This window comes from Gossypium raimondii, chromosome 10 (genome assembly GCF_025698545.1).
Source record: "Gossypium raimondii isolate GPD5lz chromosome 10, ASM2569854v1, whole genome shotgun sequence".
NCBI classification, from domain to species: Eukaryota; Viridiplantae; Streptophyta; class Magnoliopsida; order Malvales; family Malvaceae; genus Gossypium; species Gossypium raimondii.
The window spans coordinates 56,400,050-56,425,610 of NC_068574.1; the positions used below are offsets into that span (position 1 = coordinate 56,400,050).

Genomic DNA, 25,561 nt, shown 5'->3' on the forward strand with positions numbered 1-25,561 from the left:
TAGTATTCTGTGCCTATTTGAATGTCAGTGTTGTTGTTTTAGGTGTGATGTAGTTGTATTTTGGGTTTTGCTTAAGTTAGGTGGTAGTATATCTAGGTGTGCTTCTAGCCATAAATTAGAAAAGATTTAAATCTACCCATTTGGGTTTATTAAATTATTAATAATTTCTTTAACTGAGCAAAAAAAAAAGAAGTAAGCAAGTAAGAAAGATAACAGGAACACAATCTCTATTAACACGGTTCGGATCAACAATCCTATGTTTACAAAACCTCACTGAATAGTTTTGTTCAACAATTGTAAAGATCATTTATTGGATAAATTCTAAACTACACTCACAACAATGGTAATTACAACACTAACAATGAACCCAATTGGTACAATCACTGACCCTAATCAACCTCACTTACAACAAGGTTTACTTTGCAATAAATGCCTAACACAAAAGTGTAAAAACTATCAAGTAAAGATAAACAAATAATCATAAAAAATGACTCCTCCAAGCACACCCAAATGGGCGGCAATGTAACCTATTTATAGGTTGATACAAGAGCTCTTCAACAAATTTTTGATAAGCTTAAAACTCTTAGTTAAAATCTAAATGTTCTTGTAATTATCTCCAATAATTATTCCATAAATTCCTTTATATCCAGCAAATCCAAATAAGCTTAGCTTCTAGGTAAGATAAGTGTTAGAATTAAGTGACTCGAATCCTTATTTAAATAAAATACTGTGATAAAATAAAATAAAAGTAAAATCCCTATGGAATTATACTTCTTTTATTTTATTTTAGAATAAGGTTTTTTAAACCTTATCAAACTCCATCTATTTGATATTGATTAGAATAAGGTGTTTCACTCCTATTAGAATATGGTTTTACAAGCTTATAAATAGAAATAGTCTACTCCTTTTGTAATTAATTCGAATTCGACATAGTGAATTTTCTTCTCCTCTGCTTGTGGTTTTTCCCGAAAGGGTTGCCACGTAAAATCTGTGTGTTCTTTATTTTTATTTTTATTTTTATTTTCTTTGCAATATATTGTCATTATCGATATTCTATTTTTACAAACTGGTATCCGAGCTTCCGAGTTGTTCATCTCAATCACGATAATGGCGTCTTTAAAGTATGAAATTTCACTGTTAGATCGCAACACCAGATTCGCGTTGTGGCAGATAAAGATACAGGCAATTCTTACACAGATGGACTTAGAGGAAACCCTGCTAGGGGTAGATAGGATGCTTTCAACATTGGCGGAGGAAGAGAAGTGCCTTCGAGAGGTAGAGCTAATTATATGCTAACTTTTATTAATGACTTTTCTAGAAAAGTGTGGGTGTTCTTCCTAAAGCAGAAAAGCGATGTGTTTTCCCCATTTAAGTCTTGGAAAACCATGATTGAAAAATAGACGGGAAAGCAAATAAAATATCGCCACACAGACAATGGCTTAGAGTTCTGTTCTGATGAGTTTAATAAACTGTGCAAGTTAGAAAGAATCGTGAGACACTTGACATTTCATCATACTCCACAGCAAAACGGTGTTGCAGAAGGAATGAACAGAATGATCATGGAGAAAGTTCGATGTATGTTGTCAAATTCCAACTTACCAAAGTCATTTTGGGCTGAAGCAGCCTATACTGCACGTTTTTTATCAACCGATCTCCATCCGTTGCCATTGAGAAAAAGACTCCACAAGAGTTATGGTCTAATAATCTTGCTGACTATTCTGATTTAAAGATCTTTGGTTGTCCTGTGTATGCTCATGTTGATAATGGAAGATTAGAACCGAGATCCATTACATTAACTGATTCATATTCCATATTTGGTCTTTGGAAAAAAAAAACACTAAAAATGGCTCTATTTTTTGAAAGGGAAAAATATGAGATTAAAACTAGGTAGGGCAAATGAAAATGATGCCATAGTTTAAACCAAACCTAAACCATGAATAGGTTAAATTATGAACCCTAATTCAACATGTTTTTTTTATTATAAAAGATTAGTCTTTCACAAAAGATTAAATCCATCTTAGGACTGAGTTTTTAAATCCCCTACCCAATGTTTATGTTAGAATTAAGTGACTCGAATCCTTATTTAAATAAAATACTGTGGTAAAATAAAATAAAAGTAAAATCCCTATAGAATTATACTTCTTTTATTTTATTTTAGAATAAGGTTTTTTAAACCTTATTAAACTCCATCTATTTGATATTGATTAGAATAAGGTGTTTCACTCCTATTAGAATATGGTTTTACAAGCCTATAAATAGACATAGTCTACTCATCCTGTAATTATTCGAATTCGACATAGTGAATTTTTTTCTCCTCTACCCGTGTTTTTTTCCCGAAAGGGTTTCCACGTAAAATCTGTGTGTTCTTTATTTTAATTTCTATTTCTATTTTCTTTGCGATATATTGTCATTATCGATATTTTATTTTTACAAATTGGTATCCGAGCTTTCGGGTTTTTCATCTCAATCACAGTAATGGCGTCTTTGAAGTATGAAATTTCGCTGTTGGATTGCAACACCAGATTCACGTTGTGACAGATAAAGATGCATGCAGTTCTTGCACAGATGGACTTAGAGGAAGCCCTACTAAGGGTAGATAAGATGCCTTCAACATTGACGGAGGAAGAGAAGAAACGCAAGGATTGAAATGCGTTAACACAGTTACATCTGCATTTGTCTAACGAAATTTTACAGGATGTGATGAAGGAGAAGACCGCTGCTGGATTATGGAAGAGGTTGGAACAAATATGTATATCAAAAACTCTAACTTGTAAGCTGTATATGAAACACCATCTTTATGCTCATCGTTTGGAGGAAGGTGCGTCTATGCACGAACACTTGACAGTGTTTAAACAAATTCTCTCAAATTTTGAGGCCTTGGAGGTTCAGTATGATAAGGAAGATCTAGGGATGATTCTACTTTGTTCGTTGCCCCCGTCTTATTCAACCTTTAGATATACAATTTTATATAGCCGCGAGTCCCTCACAGTTGATGAGGTTTATGATTCTTTAACCTCGTATGATAAGATGGAGTATCTTGTGGTTAAAATCAACTCTCAAGGAGAGGGTCTCATTATTCGTGGGAGACAAGATCAGAATGTTGATAATGATCGTGGAAGGACACAGGAACGGAATCCTCGCGGTAAATCTAAGGTTAGATCGAAGTCTTCAAACAGAAGTAAAACTTGTAACTTTTGCAAGAAGAAAGAACATATTAAATCTGAGTGTTATAAGTTAAAGAACAAGATCAATTGCGAATCAAAATAGAAAACAACAAGAAAATTATGGTAAGGCTGATGTTGTGGAAGACTATAGCGATGGTGAACTTCTAATTGCTTCTGTCAACAAATTTAAAGTGAACGAGGAGTAAATCCTTGATTCAGGCTGCACCTTCCACATGAGTCCCAATCAGGATTGGATTACAACTTATGAAACAGTGTCTGCAAGTATTGTTTTGATGGGAAATAATGTTTCGTGTAAAATTACATGTGTTGGAACAATTAAAGTTAATATGTTTGATGGAGCTGTCAGAACACTTACTGACGTATGACATGTTCCAGAATTAAAGAGAAATTTAATTTCGTTGAGTACTCTTGATTCAAAAGGGTACAAATACACAACTGAAAGTGGGGTTTTGAAGATTTCTAAAGGTTCCCTCGTTGTGATGAAAGGGCAGAGAAAGACTGCTAAGTTATATGTTTTACAGAGTTCTACTGTTACTGGTGATGTAGCTGTAGCATCCTCTTCCTTGTCAGATGATGATATTACTAAACTTTGGCATATACGCCTAGGGCATATGAGTGAGAATGGTATGACAGAATTGAGCAAAAGAGGACTTCTTGATGGGCAAGGAATTTGCAAACTGGAGTTCTATGAGCACTGCGTTTTTGGAAAGCAAAAAAGAGTTCGATTCACCAGAAGAATCCAGAACACGAAAGGAACGTTGGAGTATATTCATTCTGATCTGTGGGGTCCATCCATAGTGCCTTCGAGAGGTGGAGCTAATTATATGCTAACTTTTATTGATGATTTTTCCATAAAAGTATGGGCGTTCTTCCTAAAGTAGTAAAGCGATGTGTTTTCCGTATTTAAGTCTTGAAAAACCATGAATTGAAAAATAGACGGGAAAGAAAATAAAATATATCTGCAGAGACAATAGCTTAGAGTTCTGTTCTAATGAGTTTAATAAACTGTGCAAGTTAGAAAGAATCGTGAGACAATTGACAGTTCGTCATACTCCACAGAAAAAACGGTGTTGCAGAAGGAATGAACAGAACGATCATGAAGAAAGTTCGATGTATGTTGTCAAATGCCAACTTACCAAAGTCATTTTGGGCTGAAGCAGCCTCTACTGCATGTTTTTTGATCAACCGATCTCCATCCGTTGCCATTGAGAAAAACACTCCACAAGAGTTATGGTCTGGTAATCTTGCTGACTATTCTGATTTAAAGATCTTTGGTTGTCCTGCGTATGCTCATGTTGATAATGGAAAATTAGAACTGAGATCCATTAAATGTGTTTTTCTTGGTTATAAAGCTGGTGTAAAAGGGTATAAGTTATGGTGTCCTGAAAATAGAAAAGTTGTGATTAACAGAGATGTTGTTTTTGATAAAACTGCTATGCTACCTAACTTATCTCTTAAAGACTCTTCCAATAAAGAAAATTAAAGGTAGGTGGAGCATCAGATTAATACAGAATCTATAACAGAGTCAACTACTGAAGCCAGTACAAAAATTCAAAACAGAGTTGCTTCTTCACCACAATACTCTATCGCCAAAAATAGAACGAGAAGAGAAACTAAACCTCCAAAGAATTATGCCAAGGCTGATCTAGTTGCTTATGCTTTAAATGTGGCTGAAGATATAGATGCAAACCAAGAGCCATCTAATTATTCTGAGGCGGTTAGTTGTGAAGACCCAAAAAAGTGGATGATTACTATGCAAGAGGAGATAGAATCATTACACAAAAATAAAACATGGGATCTTGTGGAAGTTCCTAAAGGTAAAAAGGTTTATTGTTGTAAATGAGTTTTAAGAAGAAATAGGGGAATCCAAGAGTTGAATAACCTAGATATAAATCAAGGGTTGTTGCAAAGGGTTACAGTCAAATTCTAGGAGTGGACTTCACAGATGTGTTCTCTCTAGTTGTGAAGCATAGGTCGATTCGAGCTTTGCTTGGTATTGTGGCATGATTTGAAGCTTGAGCAGTTAGATGTAAAAACTGTATTTTTGCATGGAGAACTTGAGGAGGATATTTCAATGCAACAGCCAGAGGGTTTTACTGTCTTAAAAAAAAGACTATGTTTGCTTGCTGGAAAAGTCCCTTTACAGTTTGAAACAGTCACCAAAATAGTGGTATAAGAGGTTTGATTCCTTTATGACTTCTCATGATTTTAAAAGAAGTAGCTTTGATAGTTGTGTTTACTTTAAGAAAAACAGTGATGGTTCTTTTGTGTATCTACTCTTTTATGTTAATAGCAGCGAAAGATAAAGGAGATAAGAAAGGTCAAAGCCCAACTAAGTGAAGAATTTGAGATGAAAGATTTGGGACCAGCAAAGAAGATACTTGGTATGGAGATTCTCAGAGATAGAAAAGTAAGTAAATTGTACCTAAGTCAGAAGGGGTACACTGAGAAAGTTCTTTGCAGATTCAATATGCAGAATGCTAAGCCTGTTGTACTCCTTTAGCAGTCCATTTCAGACTTTCATCGGCTTTGTCTCCACAATCAGATAATGAGATTGAGTACATTTCACATGTTTCATACTCTAGTGCAGTGGGATCTCTCATGTATGCCATGGTTTGTTCACGTCCAAATTTATCATATGCAGTCAGTGTAGTTAGCAGATACATGGCAAATCCTAGTAAAAAACATTGGAAAGCAGTTTAATGGATTTTAAGATACTTACGATGTACTACTGATGTTTCCTTCCAGTTTGGAAGAAATAGAGATGGAGTCATTGGGTATGTTGATGTTGATTTTGCTGGAGACCTCGATAGAAGAAGATCTCTTACAGGTTATGTCTTTACAATTTGAGGTTGTGCAATCCGTTGGAAAGCCATTTTACAAGCTACAGTCGCTTTGTCTACCACTGAAGCTGAGTACATGGCGATTACTGAGGCTTGTAAAGAAGCCATTTGGTTGAAGGGACTCTTTAGTGAACTCAATAAAGACTTTCAAATCAATAGAATATTTTGTGATAGTCAAAGTGCCATCTTCCTTACAAAAGATCAAATGTTTAATGAGAGAACAAAACATATTGATGTTTGGTATCATTTTGTTTGTGATATTATTGCTTGTGGTGATATTGTTGTTAGCAAAATTAGTACTCATGAAAATCCTGCAGATATGATGACTAAGTCACTTTCTTTAACCAAGTTTGAACATTGCTTAGACTTGGTTGGTGTTCATTGTTGAAGATAAACCCTTAAAGGGTTTTGTGGAAGAGGTGGAGAACTTGTTCGTTGAGAGTTCACGATGAAGAACTTGTTCATTAAGAATCCATGTCAAGGTGGAGATTGTTAGAATTAAGTGACCTGAATCTTTATTTAAATAAAATACTGTGGTAAAATAAAATAATAGTAAAATCCTTATAGAATTATACTTCTTTTATTTTATTTTAGAATAAGGTTTTTTAAACCTTATTAAACTCCATCTATTTGATATTGATTAGAATAATGTGTTTCACTCCTATTAGAATATAGTTTTACAAGCCTATAAATAGACATAGTCTACTCCTCTTGTAATTAATTCGAAGTCGACATAGTGAATTTTGTTCTCCTCTGCCCATAGTTTTTCCTGAAAGGGTTTCTACGTAAAATCTGTGTGTTCTTTATTTTTATTTCTATTTATATTTTCTTTGCGATATATTGTCATTACCAATATTCTATTTTTACAATAAGGATAATGATAAGGATAATATTTACATTCAATCGACCACTCCTCCTCCTTCTATTCTAAACAAAATCCATCATCCAAGTAAGAATAATTTACTACCTTAGTCTAAGAATCATTTGCTGATAGAAAACTACCAAGATTAACCAAGTAAAAAATGCTAACAAACTTATTGCACTTATGTTGTCTTGAATAGATATCCAAACTTTTGTCCCAATAGTCTGTCCAAAGAGATGTTAGAGCAAGGAACAGGAACAGAGTGTTCCAATAGGCAATCCAAAGAAATGTTCAAACAATGAATATAGCTTCAGTGTTTTAGACAACTAAGGTCTCAACACAAATCTTATTAAAGTTAAGGTAATTATTTTATACATGGTCAATAAAACAAAAAAAATTCAAAAGCAAATTCAAGATGTTGTAATATAATGAAAAATAAAAAAATGAACAAAGAAAAAAATATCAAGCATCTTAAACTCATTTGTGGAGTTTCTTTATTCTACTAATAGTGTTTATAATAATTATCACATGTGATCATAGTTATTTTTCTTATGTATAAAAATAATGTAATATTATCAAAAATAGTGTATTAATTAATTTTAAAAATTTTAAAACCCTCATTAGTAGCCAATTAGACATTGGTTAAAATAGAAAAGTTGAGGTACTAAAATTTTAAGTGTCTAAGTTCAAAACCCACTTGTATAAATCATGTGTGAGCGAGTTAATTTCAATTGATTAATTATTCAACTTAGAAACTTAAAAAAAAAAAAACCCTTGAGAAGTATACACCAAAAAGAATGGGAAAACTCATAATTCACTAAAGTTTGTTGCCTTTTTACATTAACTGATTCATAATCCATATTTGGTTTTTGGAAAAAAAACACTAAAAATGGCTCTATTTTTTGAAAGGGAAAAATATGAGATTAAAACTAGGTGGGGCAAATGAAAATGATGCCATAGTTTAAACCAAACCTAAACCATGAATAGGTTAAACTATGAACCCTAATTCAACATGTTTTTTTTATTATAAAAGATTAGTCTTTCACAAAAGATTAAATCCATCTTAGGACTGAGTTTTTAAATCCCCTACCCAATGTTTATGTTAGAATTAAGCGACTCAAATCTTTATTTAAATAAAATACTGTGGTAAAATAAAATAAAAGTAAAATTCCTATAGAATTATACTTCTTTTATTTTATTTTAGAATAAGGTTTTTTAAACCTTATTAAACTCCATCTATTTGATATTGATTAGAATAAGGTGTTTCACTCCTATGAGAATATGGTTTTACAAGCCTATAAATAGACATAGTCTACTCCTCCTGTAATTATTCGAATTCGACACAGTGAATTTTCTTCTCCTCTACCCGTGGTTTTTCCCGAAAGGGTTTCCACGTAAAATCTGTGTGTTTTTTATTTTAATTTCTATTTATATTTTCTTTGCAATATATTGTCATTACCGATATTCTATTTTTACAAATTGGTATCTGAGCTTTCGGGTTGTTCATCTCAATCACAGTAATGACGTCTTTGAAGTATGAAATTTCGCTGTTGGATCGCAACACCAGATTCACGTTGTGGCAGATAAAGATGCAGGCAATTCTTACACGAATGAACAGAACGATCATGGAGAAGGTTCGATGTATGTTGTCAAATGCCAACTTACCAAAGTATTTTGGGCTGAAGCAGCCTCTACTATATGTTTTTTGATCAACCGATCTCCATTCGTTGCCATTGAGAAAAAGACTCCACAAGAGTTATGGTCTGGTAATCTTGCTGACTATTCTGATTTAAAGATCTTTGGTTGTCCTAAGTATGCTCATGTTAATAATGGAAAATTGGAACCGAGATCCATTAAATGTATTTTTCTTGGTTATAAAGCTTGTGTAAAAGAGTATAAGTTATGGTGTCCTGAAAAGAGAAAAGTTGTGATTAGCAGAGATGTCGTTTTTGATGAAACTGCTATGCTACCTAGCTTATGTCTTAAAGACTCTTCCAATAAAGAAAATCAAAAGCAGGTGGAGCATCAGATTAATACAGAGTCTACAACAGAGTCGACTACTAAAGCTAGTACAAAAATTCAAAATAGAGTTGCTTCTTCACCACAATACTTTATCGCCAAAAAAGAACTAGAAGAGAAATTAAACCTCCAAAGAAGTATGCCTAGGCTGATCTAGTTGCTTATGCTTTAAATGTGGCTGAAGATATAGATGCAAACTAAGAGTCATCTAATTATTCTGAGGCTGTTAGTTGTGAAGACTCAGAAAAGTGGATGTTTGTTATGCAAGAGGAGATGGAATCGTTACACAAAAATAAAACATGTGATCTTGTGAAAGTTCCGAAAGGTAGAAAGGATATTCGTTGTAAATGGGTGTTTAAGAAAAAAGAGGGGACTCCAAGAGTTAAAGAACCCAAATATAAAGCAAGGCTTGTTGCAAAAGGTTACAGTCAAATTCCAGGAGTGGACTTCACAGACGTGTTCTCTCCAGTTGTGAAACATAGTTCGATTCGAGCTTTGCTCAGTATTGTGGCCATACATGATTTGGATTTTGAGCAGTTAGATGTAAAAAAAATGCATTTTTGCATAGAGAACTTGAGGAGGAAATTTACATGCAACAGCCAGAGGGTTTTACAGTCTCAGAAAAATAGGACTATGTTTGCTAACTGAAAAAGTCCCTTTACGGTTTGAAACAGTCACCAAGACAGTGGTATAAAAGGTTTGATTCCTTTATGACTTCTCATGATTTTAAAAGAAGTAGCTTTGACAGTTGTGTTTACTTTAAGAAAAACAGTGATGGTTCTTTTGTGTATCTACTCTTTTATGTTGATGACATGTTAATAGCAGCGAAAGATAAGGGAGAGATAAGAAAGGTCAAAGCCGAACTAAGTGAAGAATTTGAGATGAAAGATTTGAGACCAGCAATGAAGATACTTGGTATGGAGATTCTCAGAGATAAAAAAACATGTAAATTGTACCTAAGTCAGAAGGGGTACATTGAGAAAGTTTTTTACAGATTCAATATACAGAATGCTAACCCTGTTAGTACTCCTTTAGCAGCTCATTTCACACTGTCATCGACTTTGTCTCCACAATCAGATGATGAGATTGAGTACATGTTACATGTTCCATACTCTAGTGCAGTGGGATGTCTCATGTATGCTATGGTTTGTTCACATCCAGATTTATCATATGCAGTCAGTGCAGTTAGCAGATACATGGCAAATCCCGATAAAGAATATTGTAAAGCAGTTCAATGGATTTTAAGATACTTAAGAGGTACTACTGATGTTTTCTTACAGTTTGGAGGAAATAGAGATGGATTCATTGGGTATGTTGATGCTAATTTTTCTGGAGACCTTGATAGAAGAAGATCTCTTGCAAGTTATATCTTTACAATCGAAGGTTGTGCAATCAGTTGGAAAGCCACTTTGCAAACTATAGTTGCTTTGTCTACCATTGAAGCTGAGTACATGGCGATTACTGAGGCTTGTAGATAAGTTATTTGGTTGAAGGGACTCTTTAGTGAACTCAATGAAGACCTTCAAATCAATACAGTATTTTGCAACAATCAGAGTACTATCTTCCTTACAAAAGATCAAATGTTTCATGAGAGAACAAAACATATTGATGTTCAGTATCATTTTGTTCGTGATATTATTGCTCGTGGTGATATCGTTGTGAGCAAAATTAGTACTCATGAAAATCCTGCAGATATGATGACTAAGTCACTTCCTATAATCAAGTTTGAGCATTGCTTAGGCTTCGTTGGTGTTCATTGTTGAAGTTAAACCCTTAAGGGGTTTTATGGAAGAGGTGAAGAACTTGTTCGTTGAGAGTTCGCGATGAAGAACTTGTTCATTAAGAATTCGTGTCAATGTGGAGATTGTTAGAATTAAGTGACTCAAATCCTTATTTAAATAAAATACTGTGGTAAAATAAAATAAAAATAAAATCTCTATAGAATTATACTTCTTTTATTTTATTTTAGAAGAAGGTATTTTAAACCTTATTAAACTCCATCTATTTTATATTGATTAGAATAAGGTGTTTCACTCTTATTAGAATATGGTTTTACAAGCCTATAAATAGACATAGTCTACTCCTCTTGTAATTATTCGAATTTGACATAGTGAATTTTCTTCTCCTCTGCCCGTGGTTTTTTTCTAAAAGGGTTTCTACTTAAAATCTATGTGTTCTTTATTTTTATTTTTATTCCTATTTTCTTTGCGATATATTGTCATTATCGATATTCTATTTTTATAGTTTATATATTGATGCATAAAATAATAACAGTATTATGATTAGATTTTTTTTTGGTAATGTATAATGATAGAGTTAGTATTCTTGCCCATCCATAGTAGGGATATACTCACATCACACACGCACATATGGTAGGGACATACCTACATCACATACACACACACTGTTTCTAAAAGTAACTACCCAAATAGAGACCCACCACTTGTTCCGCTAAAGGTTTGAACTCGGACTGTAACGACTGGATTTCGAGTGGTGTTAGAAAATACAATTTCACGACTTCGTTTTCGTAAACTGAATTCATAAATATTAAATAGGGATTTTTATAGTGTTAATATTTAAATAAATTGAAATTTGGATAGTTAATTTAGCTAAAATTATGTTTAATTAAGTCCCAATGACTAAATTGTAAAGTCCAATCGCTATAGATTTTTAATTGATAAATGGCTTCAGGACTTAAATTACAATTATCCAAAAGGCTAAAAAGGTTAATAAACCATTACTAATCATGTGCTAGTGGATGTTAATGATGATTGTGATTAATGTAACTAAAATAAGGTTAATTAAGAATAAAACCTAACTAATTAAACTAATTAAAATCTAATCTATACATGTGTGTGTGTGAATTAGTGGAAAGGGAGAAGAAGAATCATCTTCTCCACCAACCTAACATCGAAATATAAAGAGGGATGCCATTGTTGATTTCTTTAAGCTTTTGGCCTTATTTTCAAGTAAGTCTCTAGGAATTTTTTTTTTTTACTTTTATAGATTTTTTTAATCTTGGAAGCTTGATCAAGCTAACCCAAGGATCAATTTAATCAATTAGTAAAATTTTTATGAGATCCCATTGTTGAGAAGTTAATGTTCTGGGTGTTAAATCAATAGAAATTAAGCTTAATTTAAGAAAAGAACTAAATTGTAAAGTTTAATTGTTAGTTTCTTACATTAGAAACCAAATTGAATAAAATGAAAATTTTTCATGAATTATTGGTAAGGATAGAAAATAGAGGATCCCTAATGAGTTTTGGTGAAATCATATTTTAATCCGAGGCTTTAAATTGAAAGTTATGCTAGTCTTGATTTTAGGGACTAAATTGAAAAATATGTGTGACTTTGTAATTGAATGTAATTTGATAAAAAAAACTTGATATTTTATATTTTTGAATTATTATTTATAGCTAAAGACGACGCAGGGACGTCAAGAAGAAAAGAAAAGACGAGAGCCGACGACAAGTAATTTGAATTTTTGGTTTGTATTTCTATGATTCGAATCACTTTAATTATTGCATATTTATACTGTTTGCATGACATGATATTGAGGTAAGTTGAAAATGGTTAATTGAATTGCATTGGTATTCTTGTGATTGACTATCAAGATAGAGGACTAAATTGGATAGAATTGAAAATAATGCAACTTGATGAAATTATGAAATTGGCTTTGAATTGGGTTGAATCAAATTATGTTATGTAATGAAATGATGAAATGTGATTCGAATTGTATAATGGAAGAGGAAAATTTGGTTATCCTATTAACTATTCGAGTAGTTGGCATGCCATGGGATAGATTGAGTACGAGATACTTTGACTACATGTCAATGAGTGCTAGTACAACTTTTTTTTCGATTATACCGATGAGCGCTGGGCACAATCTATTTACTTTGGGCTTTCCGATGAGACACTAGGTGCCAAATTTGGTGTGTTGATTGGTATTTGTGTATCTGCTCGAGTCCGAGTTATATTAATATGGAATATAATGTATTAATTGATTGAGGTAGGCTCTAATTGGGTTCTGCTCAACTAATGCTAGCTAAATGGTAACTAAATCTAGATTGAATTGGTCTGGCTCAAATTGGTTCAGATTTAAAATAAAACTTTGATAATTCAAGTAGGTTTTTTTTTTCTTATTCTCATACTCAAGTTGGTTTTACCTATAAAATTAATATTCAATTATTTTTATTAAAAATTATTTGTGAAGATAAGTGGTAATATAAATTAGTTTAATATTTTAGATATATTTTAAAAATAAAATAATTTTTCAATTAAACAAATCGGGGTTTAGAGAAATAAAATTTATTAAATTTAAATACTTATTCGGTACCTAAACTTAGCACACACTTTCAATTTAGCATTTATAGGTTTGTTTTTTACCTCAACTAGATAATTTATGTATTCTCGTGATGTTGCATTCTATGATTGTGATCATCACCTAAAAATAATATATATGAATTTTAAAAAAATAAAAATAAATAAATAAATTTTAAACTTTTTAATACTTTTATAATTTCTAGAAATGTAATAATTATTTTATATATTTTTATAATATGTTAATAATTTATATAATAGTTTGAACCACACCCAAAATGAATTTTGATAAATGCATCCCTAAATTCAAATGAATTTAGATCCTAATTTGTTTAGGTTTATTGATGTACATTTTAGGAAATTTTAATTATTTTTAAGTTATTTTATTTTTAAAATATATGTTGACATGGTATGACATGTGTTATGTGACATGTTAGTTTTCATAGGTTACATTATCATTAATTAGCGATTAAATGGACCAACAACGGTTTTCGTCTAATTTTTCTTACTAAAGCTGGAGAGAATTTTTAAGAGTTTAATTTATTTTATTTTATTAATAGCTTTTTGATCATTGAGACAAAAAGTATCATGATGATGACAAATATCACCGATAGACATATAGCTGAAAAGTTAACGAAATTACTAGTGAAAGGACCTGATTGAAACAATGTGATATTTTAGGGACTTAATTAGATTTAGAAATTAATTTAGAATTTAACCCATAGTTTAGTGAAATTAACTTTTAATTTATAAAATGCTCCATTTCTGACCAAAAAAAAACCATTAATTACTTGGAGAGCAGGTCATGATTGTATTGTGTGAATGGTCAGCAAGTAAAAGAAACAACAGTACAAATGCATGCTTTTGTGGTGAATCTGAAAAGCCTATTTCCCAGTACTGCCATTGTACCCTTCTATTGTAGTGTGTTTGAAGTTGCATGCCAGTCTCCCAATCAGACCATGATATTCCAATTTCATTCACACTTACCCAAATATAATTCTTTAAATATAGAAAAGAAATCATTTAAAACGATATTCAAAGAGGGCCAAATTGAATGTGGATGGTGGATGGTATCCGGAACAGGTGAAACAGTGGTTGGATGGTGGGATTTTGGGTCCTTAAAAAGGCAATTGTAGTATCCACCTTGCTGAATTGTGGGGTATTTATCATGGTTCGCGAGTTAACTTGGAGCAGGGATTAAAGGAAATTTATCATAGAATTTGATTCTTTAAGCTCGTTCAACATGATCCGACTTGATCTTAATAAGAAGCATCATCCTCATTTCTTTATTGTTGAAGCAATAAGGGATTTATTGAAGATGGAGTGGATATGGCGACTCTATTGTATTCCTAGACAATACAACTTTGTGGCCGATTGGCTTGCCAAAAAAAAATTGTAGTGTTTATTGTTTAGTATTTTTTATTTTTTTATGTGCCTCTTCAAAGGTTGCCGAGATAATATTAAGGGTAGGCAAATATGTTGGGGAAATGATTGTATAAAACAAAGATGCCATATCATCCTATATTTCTTACCAATTATTTAATGTCATTTCAATATCTTTTTTTATGTTATTAACACATCATTTTGGTAATTTTTTAAACTTGAACCTTGGAACTTGAAACTTGGACCTTAAAACCCTAGACTCCGGACCATGGGTCCAAGGTACAGCATCCATAATTCAAGGTTTAGGGTCATAGGTCTAAGGTCTAAGGTTTAAGGTTTAAGGTCCAGGGTCCAGGATTGAAGGTCCATATGTCAATGATATGGAAAAATATGCTAAAATGACATTAAATAATTAGTAAGAGATACAGAATGGTGTGGCGTCTATGTTTCATACAATCATTTTCCAAGATCTTAATTTCAAAATATATATATTTTTTGGTTTAATATCATTAGTTTGTTTAATCCCTTCAAAAATAATGAAATTATAAATTAATATGTGGTCAAATTACACTTTGACCTTTCAAAAAAATTAATAATTCAATATTGGCTCTCTAAAAATATTTCTAGCTTCACCCCTAAGGGGTTGCTCAATTTGTTAACCATGAGGAGTGATGTGGTGCTTACTTAATTTGTCCTTTAATTATGTGTTTGGGGTATGATCCCTGCTCATGAAATGAAGCTCATTTCATGAACAGTCATTTACCTCTTCAAAAAGCACCCACGTTACGGGGATTAATCACTGTTACCGGCGATAGCTTCTACAACGTATAGCTAAGTAACATCAATGTAACCCCTTACACTATTCTAACATTTTATTCTTTTGATTTTCATTTATTTTAGGAATATGTATATAGCCAGATCTCTTGATACTTAAAATGAATGCACAATTCTAAAAAAAAAAAAAAATTGAAAATGTTTCAATAAATCAAAATAATATAAGGTCTCAAACAATATGGAATTAGAAACAAGCAATTCAGTCTTTTCTTAATCGCAACAAGACTCTCTTCTTAAGTATACACTATAAGCCCTATCTTTAATCCCCAGTTCCTGGGTCTCAAGGTTGTAAAGTAATACTTGTGTAGTTATGGATTTTACTAATTCTCCAAAGCCAAACAAGCTCAAAACTTCTAAATTAGGTTCAATCATTAATAGTTTGGTCCAACTGCTCTGGTCATTCAACACCCAAACATCATAACTTTTTCCCAAAATTTATACATCGATTTGAGTATCCCAAATAGAAATATGATCCTGTAAAGGAAGTAGCCTCCCAATTGTTTAACGAGGAGGTGATTGAATCAAACACATAGCAACATTAGATTGTCAAGGGAACCCTTGCAAAAATAAACGAGAAATAAAGCTTCTACTTTGAAAAGGTTGACACCAAGCTTTTTGCAAACATTTACAAGCAATTTTAATAAAATATCAATCAACATATCTCTAGATAGCTAAGCTCCATCACTCATGCTATTCTAACTTTGTTCCTCTAACAAGAAACTGAGAGAAATTAGATTATCATGCATAATTCTTATACATCTAACCCCATTCCTTTTTTAAGACCTTGCGATTATAATAATCTACTATGAATCAACGGTTAACACTTACCATGTTGCAGTCTCACATTCTCATCACTTTTATGCTTAGCCTTTCCCCCCTTAAAAGCTTAATTATAAACTAAACATAATTAATTTATTTAAAAATAATTTACATGTTAACAAGTTTCTATAATAGACAGGTCCGTGCTCTCTCCATCTCGTACATAAACCAATAAACAAGTCATATATATATTAATGTTAGTATGACCAAATAACTCCCCGTAAATCTCTTTTAATTAAGTGATTTTAAAATGCATAAAATAAAGAGATCTTCTTGACTTAGAATAATATTATGATTTGTTCGAATAAGTTTATCGATCACAATATTGAAATATATTTAAGTCTTTAATCAAAATAAATAAGTCAATAAATGTCAGGACAATATCTAATTTCAATACAGTGCAAGTGACAGTATTAATAATCTTCCCCATGAGAAGGGATTGTATTCCCCATTGGCAATTTTAACCAAAAACTTTGCAACAATCCCATCATCAACTATGAAAACCAATCATCAATGCATCCAATTTCATAGCATTAAACATACTAAAACTATCATCAAAGCAGCAAGAGTATCTAATATGGTAAAAAAAAAAAACTATTTTTCATTTTCGTTTTCTCCATTCATTCAAATTTCTCTCATGCAATCTGTTTAGAGTTAATGTAAGCTAACAAGTTAAAACAACTTGTAATTAAATTCTTCCTCTTCATCAATTAATTATAATGTTATTTAATCATGGAATCAATCCACTAAATGTACGTTGACATATTTATATTACCTTCATAGTATATTTGTAATCTCTTTAGGTTGAATTTTCTCACTTAATTTGATCTTTATTTATCTCATGGTCGCCATTGTATCTTTCGTAATGAAAATGATAATTACTTTTACCAGTAATGATTAAATCATTTGTCTCAGACAAATGACTCGTGACTAAGTTCTATTTTCATAATCCATATAATACCAATGAGAGAATATCATTTACTTTTTTTATCGAGTTATATGGTTTCACTATTGTGAGTGAAGTCATATCATGCATAAGTCATACACTCAACATACCAACTTTCAACTTGGGTCCATGAAGGTCACAAATGAATTAGTCCATGAAAGAATTTAAGACTAATTCAACTTGGGTCCTATCCGATATATTTTTAATTCAAACAATCACATATATTTCTCTATTTTTTTAGAATCAATTCGATTCTAATATTTAAAACAAATTATCTCTCAATTTAATTTTAATAAAGAGAAAAACCCTTGATGAATTACATTCATTTGCATTGTGATAGTGGGCATTAGAAATTGTCAGTCGGTCCAAAAATGACATCTCCATTGGATGAATTTCTTTTTATTTTTCCTTTTTATTTTGGCATTGTGTTCAATTATAAAAATACGTTTAAGAATTTCCAGTGTATAAAAAATTACACAATGTAAATTTAGGAACTAAGGCAACTGAAATCATCCTAATAGAGATCTTTGGGGTTGAAATGTAGGTATGGCCATCATCAATTTAAAATTAGTTTCCATCACATAAAAAGAAGGTTAAATCATGCTATCAGTTTTTGTATTTTGTGAAAGTTGTAGATTTAATTTTTATACTTTAATTTAATCAATTTTAGTTTTTATACTTTTCGAATTTTGATATTTTAATCTTAACCCAGATAGTAGTTGTTAAATCCATTTAGTTAAATTCAATTGCTTGTCGTGTATTCTGCATACAATTGTAGAGTTAGTCCATATTCTCCAATTGGATCATTCTAACTCCCTATACTTTTTTAATCTTTAAATTTTAGTCTTGACGCAAATAACCATTAACTGGATTTTTAATGAGCAATATGTGGAATAACAAGTTGACATAGAATTACACACATGATAATATGTTTGCAGCATCAGATTTTAAAAATAGTAGAACTTAACTTAATGGATTTAATAGTTATCGTTTGGTGAAGACTAAAATTTAAAAATTGAAAAGTATAGAGATTAAAATGACCAAATTAAAGTATAAAGATTAATTCCACAACTTTTGCAAATTATAGGAACTAATAGCGTAATTTAACCTAAAAATATTATACTTTATTAGGATGAGCATCCAAAGATTAATCTTTTAGATAATATTATACATTTTAACACTATATCAATTCATCTTAACAATATTTTAATTTTGATTAATATTGATTAATTAAATAAAATTAATAATAATAATAATAATAATAATAATAATAATAATAATAATGCAAGGCTAGGTTTACTGTTTACAATATAGTTGGTTTAGAATTTAAAATTTTAAGATTTATAATTTTAAAGAAAGAGGGTTAGGTTAAGATTTAGGGTTGGGATTAAGGTTGAAGTTTGGATAAGATTTAAAATATAATATTTAAGTTTTAAGGTTTTAGGATATCATAAAAAATAGATTAAATTTTTAATCTCGATCTTAAATCTCACAAAAAATTGATTTTGTTTGTTGGCTAAAGTTAATTTTTTAATCTCAATCTTAAATCTCACAAATTTTTAGTGTTTATTGATGTATTATATTACTTATATATTTTTAAAAATTATAATTTAAGGTGTTAATTATTAAGTGTCTATAAAGTAACTTTTAAGATCATCTTGATCTAAGAAGTCATATGGGGCATAGTACTCTAACAGATTATAATACACTATAAGCATGAAATCCACGAAAAAAAGAGAGAGAGAGTAAAACTTGGACCTCTATATATATATTTTTTGAACATTAATCTCGTTATAAGTTCTTATCATATCTGTTTTTTTATACAATGTTGAGAACTACCCATAGCCCCTCCCCAACCCTTAAATAGGAAGATAATGCGTTTTAATACACTTGAACCCATGTATTCCTGCACTAACAATAATATCAATATCAATCAAGTTAAAACTCAATCGACTATATATATTTGAATTTCATATACCAACTAAATATTTATCCATGAAATAAATAGAGTATAAGTTGGAGCAGGCAGGTTGAATATAATGTAGAGAATTGAATAAAGAAAAGCTTATAGCTGAGTACTAAAAAACAAAAATATCATTTCACTGGATTCGTCTTTGTGTAGTAAAGAGGAGGGAGACGAAAATCAGTTTGGAAGGTACAGCATCCATATGGTGATTCATGGTAGGTGGGTGTCATTGGCATGGCAAAAGTTGATTGCCGAAAGGTAAATAAGGAGAATCAAATATGGAGAACCAAGTTCCTAGGAAATGTCTGGTCTGTGGGGCTCCGTAGGTACAACATATTTTTTTTTTAATTCTTTTTATACGAGTCTAGCATTACGATGTCTAGTTTTTGTTTTCTGATACAATGCCTAGAACAACTTATAATTTCAACTCTTAAATAAGAAGATAACGTGCTTCAGCGCACTCGAACTCACTTTCTCTTACACTGGCAACAATACCGATACCAACTGAGTTAAAACTTAATTGATAGGCATATCATAAAATTTAAACAAAACATAAATGCAAATAGAAATATTAATAAAACATAATGAAATTAACCATAAGAGTTAGGTGAGATGACAATGGTCTCTCCTACTTTAACCAATGGTTGAGGGTTCAATCCTCACCCTGGATATGGAGAAGCTTTAAAACTCGTGGCTAGCATCTACCTCCTTAATGGGCCTATAGAATGCGGATGATTAGTTACTAGGCTTACTTCGGTAAATCTTAGGGGCACGCAGGGACTTTGACCTCTCCCAAATGGAACATTACTGTTTAAGTCCTCTATAATATTATTAAATTAATGATAAATTTACATTTTGATCCTCTAAAATAAGTAAAAAATATTTAATCTCTTCAAAATTGATAAAATAATAAAATTATATTTTAATCTCTTAAAAATTTATTCTTCAATTTTACCCCTTCAAAAAGATTTTGGATTCACTGAATATTTAGGTATTTGTCATAGAAACAACAATGTATGCATAAATGGTGTTTTCTTATTAGCAACTTGAACCTAAAATCCTTGCATTTTATTTAAGCACTGAAGTATTTCAATTAATAGGGCACCTTGTCTTACACCACAAACCATATCCCCTATATGATTTTATGTCATGATAATTAGAAATAACATATAAAATTTAATGAAAAGAGTCGATAAGTAATTCTTGATCTGTACGAAATAGCAGTTGAAGTTTTTATCAGATATTTTCTTTAATATCAAATATTTAATAATTAAACTTAAAAGTTTAGCTTATTTGTTCATGCACCATAACCTAGAGATTTTTTGTTAAAAAAAGTATATTTCAATATGAGAATTATCATAATTCTATTTATAATCAACTTAGTAGTTTTTTTATGGAAACCTTTTATTTTTATTATTTATTTTGAAATTATATATTTTGTAATTAAGTAAATTTTCAATATTATTATTTACAATTAATTATCTTAATTGCTTAATAAATTATGGATGAATCTTGTATCATAAACATTAATTAAATTATTATATTTATCAGAATTTTTATTAAATTTTTATCAATTAATTATTTAAATATATAAGATTTTAATATTAAAAATATAACAATTTCAATTTTTGAAATAAAGATAGAATTATTTTAATATGAAATAATTCATAAATTTATATTTTATATATTTTATTTTATTTTATTAAATAGGAAAATATTTGGTATAAGTGGGGTTTTTAGACTCCACAAGCAATGTTAGAGGTTGACACGTGTCTTATAAGAGTATCATAAAATGAGAAAATATTTGATACACTGCTAATAGAGTTTTTAGACTCTACAAATAGAGCCAAGGGGTTGACAAGTGTCTTGTAAGGGTATAATAAAATATTTAAAAAATAAATATTTTTAAAAAGAGACAAATGACAATTTTTTAAGACTGCTTGTGGAATAAAAAAAAGTATACTACCGGTGTACCAAACACTAACCCTAGTAAAATATTTAAAAAAGAAACACATAGACAATTTTTTAAGGTTGCTTGTGAAATAAAAACAGTACACAACTAGTGTAGCAAATACTAACCCTTATTAAATATAATTAATATTAGTTAGTTTTGGGTAAACTACACAATTACTTACTAAACTATGGGTAAGTTTTCGTTTTGGTCACTTAACTATAAAAAGTTACAATTTGGTCATTGAACAATTCAAAAGTTTGCATTTAAGTCACTAAGCTGTTAAAATCTATTCTATATGGCTTTCTAGTTCGCATTGCCTGCACAATCAAAAGATGTTTTTCTCCTTCTCTCCTATAGTTTGGTTTTTTTTCATGAAACAACTTCAGACGTCATGAATCTGCGAACCAAAATTCAAATAGTTTTTTTCTCCGATCTCTGACACTGACTGTCAGATCGACTTGGATCTTAGGTATATTCTTTTACTTATCGATGGACACTTATCCATCATACCAATCGTCAAATCATCACTTGGAGCTCACTAGCGGAACTTTAAAGAAAAAAAAAACATTAATAGCCCAATGACTTAAATAAAAACTTTTGAATAGTTCAGTGACTTAAATGAAAACTTTTGAATAGTTCACTGATCAAATTGTAACTTTTTTAATTAAGTGGACAAAAGCGAAAACTTACTCATAATCTAGTAACTAATGATGTAGTTTACTTTTTGTACGACTATAATTTAAATTTAAATTATTTTTAAAAAATAAACCCCGGTTAATAAACCACAAATTTTTTTTGATAAAACAAAACCGATTCAACATTAATTATTTACAACATATACTAAAATATTGTTAAACGTAACTTAAAATTATTAGTATATATGTAAATTTACATTTGTGTATGTGTATGAAATAGATGCATTTTAGCATTGATTGGACTGAAATAAAGAAAATGGGCATTTTAGCATTGATTGTGGCCTATGAATGTATGTTATTAAGCCAACAAAACCATCAATTTATTGTGTACAATAACATTTTGGAGCTGTGAGAGATGCAAGTTGGGCCAGGCAGGTTGAATTTAAAATGTACTGTAATCAAAGCTTGGACCAATTTTTTTAAAAAAATTTATAAATAGGACCTTTTATATATATATATATATATATATATGCAACTTGCAACATCTCAACCAACTTCTTTTGGTTTCAGCAAATTAGGGGGATCAAAGCTTGGACACTGCTACCTCAATCATCAAGGCCCCATGCCCTGTTCCAACTTTATCAGCCACTTGACCTTTGATTGCTGTTGAAGCTATGTTACCTGTTGGTTAATCGACCACTAATCAAACTTATCCGAGCCCTCGACGAATTCGGACACGATTTGGCTAACCCTGTCGAGCTATTCGAATTCCCGCAATGAAAACGAAAGCCGAAACTACAACTATAGTAAAACCGTAACGTCGCGTTGCGCCCGCTATTTGAGAGCCAAATGATTGTACAATTGCATCAGCTCCTGCATGGTTTTAGAGTATGTTATGAAAGCAGGAACTTTAAGGTTCTATTACACACTTTGTGACAAATGCAAAGTCCATAGGTTACTACAAATTGTTACAACTTCATTTGTTGTTTTTTTTTCACTCACCTATACTTCTATGTTGATTCAGCTTCTGTAATTATAGTAATGGGAAGTGTTATTGGTAGACGTAGCCCGTGCCGGGAAACAAGGGTTTCGGCCAGAATTGTTGAAAGCTGGACTCGGTGATGATGAGGAGGAAGCAATGGCAATGGATGAAGAGAATCCTGATGATGCTGCTATAGGAAACACTGGGGTTGGTGTAATAATTTTACCAGTCCCTTGCATTTGCCATGCCCAGTTTGATGAAATAGCTTCAGCTCTCTTCTGTATTGCCCTTCCCTGTCATGTTATAACATCATTCAATGCAAACTTTTACAGACAAAAAGGAAAACATGTTGGGATATAAAAAAGTACCTCATTGTATGGTAAAAGAGCAGCTGGATAAACATTAGACAACATAGGAGGGTGCTTAGATGCAATTGTTTGACAATGTTCAGGTTGTACACCCACAGATACAGAACCAGAACTCTCTCCGGTGCCAGTAGGGTTACGAAAACTGAAATCCCCAGTATCGTTGCTCCCGTTTCGAGTCGCTGAAATCCCAAGGCTCAAATCAAGATTGTAATGACCATTGCCTGCATTCAAACATCAAAACAATCAAGAATATGTCCTAAAATAACAATAAAAGGCTTGGAATATGTATATACCTCCTCCTTCATAAGTACTTGGCTCAAAGTTGGTCACAGCTTCACTTCCACTACATTTCATGGCAGCCATATCATAAGCCCTGAATTCACAAAAAGAACTTCAATTATTACATTCATGGGGGCATAAAACTATGATCATCACATCACAAACACCTTGCAGCTTCTTCTTCGGTGTCGAATAACCCAAGAAAAATATATCTGGAAGCACGATCATAACTAAAAGGCCTAAACTAACATAATTATAAACTAAACTATCATAACAAAATCTGGTCCTAAGATCATATGGAACAAAGATTTGGTGAAACAGATCCTCACTTCTTTCCTAGGAACTGTCCCATTCGAGCTTCCAATCGACCACATTTATGCAAGGCTACCCCTCTGTTCTTGGAGCTTCCCCTTGAGAATCCATTGCTTTGACGACGAAGAGCATGCACAAATTCTTCTTTGCTCATGTGCTTCATCTGCAGATCAATACAATCACAGTCAAAATCAATGAACAAACAAGAAGAAAGAAATTTAAAAAATCATATAAAAAATGACACAATTTTACCTGTTTCATGTCTTCCTCGTAATCACACAAAGTGAAGTTGATATCAGCATCAACTCCCCGGAACTTGATTGCAGCTCGATCATATGCTCTGAATAAGATCCAAATTTAGAACAATAAAAACATTTAACACAAATATGATACATATAACTACTTATCAAATTATCATGCAAAAAGGGAAAAAAATTCTCACCTAGCTGCAGCATGGGCAGTGTCAAATCCGCCTGACACACACAAAAGAAATTTTAAAATAAAAACCAAAGTATACCCTTATCAGCAAAGAATCTAAAATCTATGAATTATTCACATAATTAAAATTAAAATTACCTAAATATACTTGCTTCCCACATTCCCTGTTTACAAAATAATAATAAATAAATAACAAAAATAATTAAAATAATTAAGAAATATATATATGTATAGCTCTATGTGAATATATTACCATATATGTGATTCCCACCGGCCAGTTCGCCGGTAAAATGTGACGCCACGATACTGAGAGCTTCGGGACCGAGGCCCTCGCCTACTCTTCCTCGGTTGAGGCTTTATCTGAAAAGTTGTCAGCTCAGCCTCACCGGTAGACTCAGCGTAAGATAAATTCAACCACTGAGGTCTAGCCAAAGGTTTAGTACTTCCGAACTCCAACTCTAGACCGCCGAATTTTTCTCCGGTTACCGGGAAAAGCTGTCGAGTAACGAAGTCCGGCGAAGGGTTTTCGACCTTTTTAACAATAGTATTGAAGTTGTTGGTGGTCTTATCACCCGTTTCTTTCTTCAAGATATCGAAAACGAAAGTCGCCGAAGCATCATCGGAAGAGTTCTCATCCCTGACGGCAGCATTGGACGGAAAATCTTCATCGTTAATGATGGAAGATTTCGTCGAACCCGAATCTTCCATTTGAGTTAACGTCACAGCTCCACCATTTACCAACACGTTGTTGTTGTTGTTGTTGTTGTTGATGTTTTCATCACAAGATGACTCGCTTGAGACAATATCAAGATTGAGATCCAACATGTTTCTCTTTTCCTGACCTTTTAAGACCAAACAAAGTCGCAAAAACAAAGAAAAACCAATGTTTCTTTCTTTCAGAAAACAAAACCAGAAAAAGATGGTTTCTTTTTTCTCCTCTCTTGGTAACGGTTGATGATGATATACAAGAAAAATTAAACCTCAACAAGACAGCATTGGAGAAAGATAAGAGAAAATAAAAAAAACGGCTGTTGTGTGAAGCTGGATACACAAATGGAGAGAAAATTGATCTAAGAGAGAGAGAGAGAAGAACTCAAAAGGAAAGGAAGGGAAAACAACAATGAAAATAATAAAGAAGAGAGGATAGGAACGTGTTAACAGTGAAGGTGGTATAGTTTTTAACACTTGCCCAGTTGCCCTTTCTTTTTTAGGTGGGGGTCTTATTTATTATTTTATTATATTATTTCTCTTTTAGGAGGGGAAACATCTTTTTATTATTGTTTTTAATCTTTGATTTGTCTAAAGGTTATAAAAAAACTGTTATCTTACAGCCTAATTAAATATGATTATTTTGATTGATTCATGAGTATGTTTCAATTTAATTCCTCCATGCATAAAGTTAGACACGAAGCGATA

The 25,561-nt window shown here is 31.6% G+C and overlaps 1 protein-coding gene across 2 annotated transcripts; it reads right to left on the reverse strand.

Annotated features, from left to right (window-relative positions):
- Positions 1-22,074: 22,074 nt before the first annotated feature.
- Positions 22,075-25,309, reverse strand: LOC105777358 (ethylene-responsive transcription factor RAP2-7). 2 transcript variants are annotated; one of them, XM_052622647.1, is made up of 9 exons: positions 24,399-25,309; positions 24,284-24,309; positions 24,150-24,180; positions 23,960-24,047; positions 23,725-23,870; positions 23,410-23,489; positions 23,117-23,337; positions 22,769-23,026; positions 22,075-22,639 (listed from the first exon to the last, which is right to left on the reverse strand). In XM_052622647.1, the coding sequence occupies exons 1-8, from the start codon at positions 24,968-24,970 to the stop codon at positions 22,787-22,789; spliced, it is 1,404 nt and encodes a 467-aa protein (XP_052478607.1). In that variant the 5' UTR covers positions 24,971-25,309; the 3' UTR covers positions 22,075-22,639; positions 22,769-22,786. The 2 variants fall into 2 exon arrangements, with proteins under 2 accessions (XP_052478607.1, XP_012456046.1); XM_012600592.2 differs by having other exon boundaries at positions 22,769-23,041; positions 24,399-25,302.
- Positions 25,310-25,561: the final 252 nt, after the last annotated feature.